Source organism: Tiliqua scincoides, chromosome 5, assembly GCF_035046505.1.
Source record: "Tiliqua scincoides isolate rTilSci1 chromosome 5, rTilSci1.hap2, whole genome shotgun sequence".
Lineage (NCBI taxonomy): Eukaryota > Metazoa > Chordata > Lepidosauria > Squamata > Scincidae > Tiliqua > Tiliqua scincoides.
In genome coordinates this window covers 8,618,908-8,622,760 of record NC_089825.1, presented here as the reverse complement: position 1 = coordinate 8,622,760, position 3,853 = coordinate 8,618,908, and the positions used below count along the sequence as shown (strand labels likewise).

General features: G+C 57.6%; 1 protein-coding gene across 1 annotated transcript in view; it reads right to left on the bottom strand.

Annotated features, from left to right (window-relative positions):
* Positions 1 to 1,688: 1,688 nt before the first annotated feature.
* EN2 (engrailed homeobox 2) overlaps positions 1,689 to 3,853 on the bottom strand; it is a 5,636-nt gene continuing 3,471 nt past the window's right edge. The window contains exon 3 of the mRNA XM_066627503.1: positions 1,689 to 2,005. Coding sequence (XP_066483600.1) covers positions 1,689 to 2,005 — 317 coding nt within the window. The remainder of the gene's footprint in view (positions 2,006 to 3,853) is intronic.

Sequence of the window (3,853 nt, the reverse complement as noted above, 5' to 3'; positions counted from 1 at the left end):
CCAGGAGGGTGTTGTGGGAGTTGGTGTGCCTCTGACCAGCATTTTGGACACTTTCTTCCGAAAAGGAGCAGGGCTGAAGGTTTGGGAGAAAGTTATAAATGAAATGCCAATTCTTGGCTTCACTGGACCTCCCATTAGAAGCAGAAAACAGACCGAAAGGTGAAGACACGCCAGAAATCAAACAACACAAGCGTTTGTGGCATTTACAAACCCTGCACAATCGTTTAGGCTGCACTCGATTGTAAAGAGCCCATTTTCAGGGCTCAAAGGCAGCAAGAGCGAAGGGGAGCTTCTGAGAGTTTCTGCCCCTGAACAAAATGCAGCAGTTCATAACGGAGAGGCTTCAGAAATGAGCCCACCTTCTTTTCACGGCCCCTTGCATGAAAGAAGCCAGTGGGGCTGAAAGAAAGCCCTCGCCGCCCCCTCCTCCTCTCCACTGGGTCTTCCCCTGAGCCAGCTCGACCTCGCAGCGAAGGCCTTCTCTCTCTGTCCCGTGGTGAGCTGTGCAGAAGAAGCCGCTGGGGAAGACCACCGCCACCGCGCTTTGGCACCCTCGACCCTGCAGGCACTCGCAGCCCCCGCGAATGCCACAGTGGCCTGCTGGAGCCGACCAAAGCAGGGCCAAGCTACAGCGGCCAGCAGGGAGCCCGCATCAGCGCCTGAGCGAGCAGAAGGGGACGGGAGAAGGTCACGGGAGGCGGCCTCGGAAGCGAGGGTTATCCAGGCAAAGGCCGCCCTAGATTACCAAGAAGCTCGGGGGCGAAAGGAGGCTGCCCTTCCCACTGCCCAGAACTCAGGCCCTAAGTTCCAATGTGGCCCAGCAAACTTTTCCCACTGTGGACAGAGGGCCCAATCCCATTCAACTTTCCAGCCCTGCTGTGGCCGTGCCAACGGGGTGCGTGCCGCATCCTGTGGTTGGAGGGTAGTCACGGAGGCCGTCACTGCAGCAGCACTGGCACTGGAAAATTGGGTGGGATGGGGCCCCAGATCAGCACCAGCTGACACGCCTGGGAGGTCTGGCTTTGCTCATCCACTTTGCTCTAACTCTGTACCAGCGACCATTTTTCTTCAGCCCAGACTATGGAGAAATTAGGGCGAACGAGGGAAAGTTCCTGGGCGTAGCTCGCCCCCCCCCCCCGATGTATTCATTTACACCGTGAGAAAGTGTCCCTACGTTCTGTACCACCCCGAAGGCAAACACCAGAGAAAGGGGGAAAGAAACGGTAAAAGTCGTGGAACAAATAGGAGAACTATTTATTCGGTTCACAGTCTCGTGAATGCAGCAATAAAAATCTTTGGACTTCAGCAAAAGTTTCTTTTTTTTTAATATTTTGAATTTCAAAAAACAGTCCAACGTCCACCGTTTCAAACAGTGCTTAAGTCTATCAAAAGGCAACTTAAGCTTTTAAAAAAATCCATAAAGATAGCATCTAAAATTTCCGTCGAACAAAAAAAAAATCAAAAAAATATTTTATAATCAGATATTTTGGATTTTTTTTTACAACACCTTACCTGTAAATTATATTTTATATATATACACAGAATATTGCAGAATTATATCTAATACACCAGATTTCCCGCTACTTCTGCTGGTATCTCTATACACTGGCCCTTATCTGTTTCTCCTTAAATTATTGCATTGTATAAACTCTGCCTGAACCCTGCCCCCCCGCCCCGCCCCGCCCCCTCTACTCGCTGTCTGACTTGCCGTCTTTCGAGGCCGTGGAGTGGTTGTACAGTCCTTGGGCCATGAGGTGCACCGCCAGGGAGTTCTTGTTGCCGGTGGCCTTCTTGATCTTGGCCCGCTTGTTCTGGAACCAGATCTTGATCTGGGACTCGTTGAGGCTGAGCTCCTGGGCCAGGCTCTGCCGCCTCTGCTCCGTCAAGTATCTGTTGGTCTGGAACTCCGCCTTGAGTCTCTGCAGCTGCTCCGCAGTGAACGCCGTCCGGGGACGCTTGTCCTCCTTGTTGGGGTTCTTCTTCTTTGGTTTGCGCGACCTGGGGCCTGCGGTCCGGGGCGGGGGAGGAAGGCACAGAGCGAGAGCGGTTGAGTGGGGGCGCTTTGGAAGGGAGCCCGGAACTGGGTGCCCAATTCAATTAGCGGCACTGGGGGAGGCCAGAGAGAGACTCTCTCCCTTCTTTCCCTTCTCTGAGCCCGCTGCAGTCGCTCTCTCTGCCCCTCGGGGACTCTGGCGCCAATGCCCGCCTGGTCTTCGCTAGGCTGAGGCCAGGGCTTCCTTGCAGAGCTAAAAGGCCCTCGATGGGATGATAGAGAGCCCCCCTTCATCTCGGTCTGGGGGGTGGGGGCTGGCCAGCCTTCGGAGGCCGCTGGCCAGGTGGAAACTCTTTCCTGCCCTCCCCACCTCTTCAGAACTCCTTCCCAAAGGGGGAAGGGAGCAGAAGGGCGCCCAGCGCAGGGACACCTCTGCGAATTCCACCGGGGGTGGGGTGGGGTGGGGTGGGGGCTATTCTCCCGTGAGCAGAAAAGTCTCTCGTCCGCTCCCCCAGGTCACCCACTGGCGGGGGTGGGAGCGAAGGTGAGCCGGTGCCTGGCTGAGGACTGTGGCCGGCTGCTGCGACGCTGGGCCTTCTCGGCGCCCCTTTGTTCTGGGCCGCCTCTCCCCACCCCGCCGCGAGAAGGAGGCAGCCGTGGCACGCGGGGCTTTGTGCCCTGGCTCGGCCCGGCCTGCCTGCGACCCTGAGCGGGGAGCCGCTCGCAGCGTCCGGCCGCCTGCCGCAGCCCTAGGCCCGTGGCCCGGAGAAGCGGGCGCCCCGATCCGGGGGGGGGGCAGAGGGTTCTCAGGGCGCTCCCCGCCTGGGTCTCTGCCCGCAGCCCCGCCGCCGCACCTCTGGGAAGGCCCGCTGACTGGGGTGGCAGGCAAGCCGGCGAGAGGGCGGCTTGGCAGCGGCGGCGCGGCCTCCACCAGTAATCCCTGACCTGCCCGGCTGCGGAGAGGGCTCTGAGAGCCCAATCCTATGCGTGCCTACTCAGAAGTAAGTCCCGTTATGTTCAGTGGGGTTTACTCCCAGGTAAGTGTGATAGGATTGCAACCAGAGCCCGGGACTGGCGAGGGCAGGCGGAGAGCCTTTTCTCCAGTTGCCAAGAAGGGGAACCAACCACCGCTTCCAAAGCCTGGGAGGAAAATCTCGGGGGGGGGGGGTGGTTCCCTTGTGCTGCTTTCTTGCACCTTCCCCCCCCACTCCTCCCGGAGTGCCCCAGATGCAGAACTGGGGAGAGAGAGAGAGAGAGAGAGAGAGAGAGAGAGAGAGAGGCGCCTGTGCTGCTCTTTGAAATAATAATGCCTTCCTATCTACGTTCCTCATTTCTGGACACGAATGCTCAGAGGTTACTCAGAGCCCGATCCTATGCAGATCTACTCAGGTGTGTCCCATTATAGTCAATGGGACTTGCTCCCAGGTAAATGTGGATAGGATTGCAGCCTCAGAGATTACTCAGAGATTACTCAGACTACTGCCACACGAGAGCTTCCTTTCCTTCTGCTTCCCTCCTATTTCACTGCCTAAAGGCCGAAGCCTGCCTCGCGGAGTGCATTTTCCTCTGGTTTAGCACCGGGGCTGCGTGTGTGAATTCAGGCACCAGCAGCCCCACCAGCGAGAAGCCAAACTCGGGCTCCTGGCGGTTCTTCACACGCCCCTTTTGCACCCCACGAGCCGCACCTGCAAGTGAGACTGTTCTGGGTTTTCCTTTTGAAGGGGGCCAGTTCGCCGTGGCTGGAGCGCGGCCCGCGGAAGGAGCGCTCGTCACTGCGCCCCGCGGAACTTCCTCCCGGCCTGGGCCATTGTGAGCATCGCTGATAATTAAATATTAACAAAGGGGGGAGGGGAGAACAAT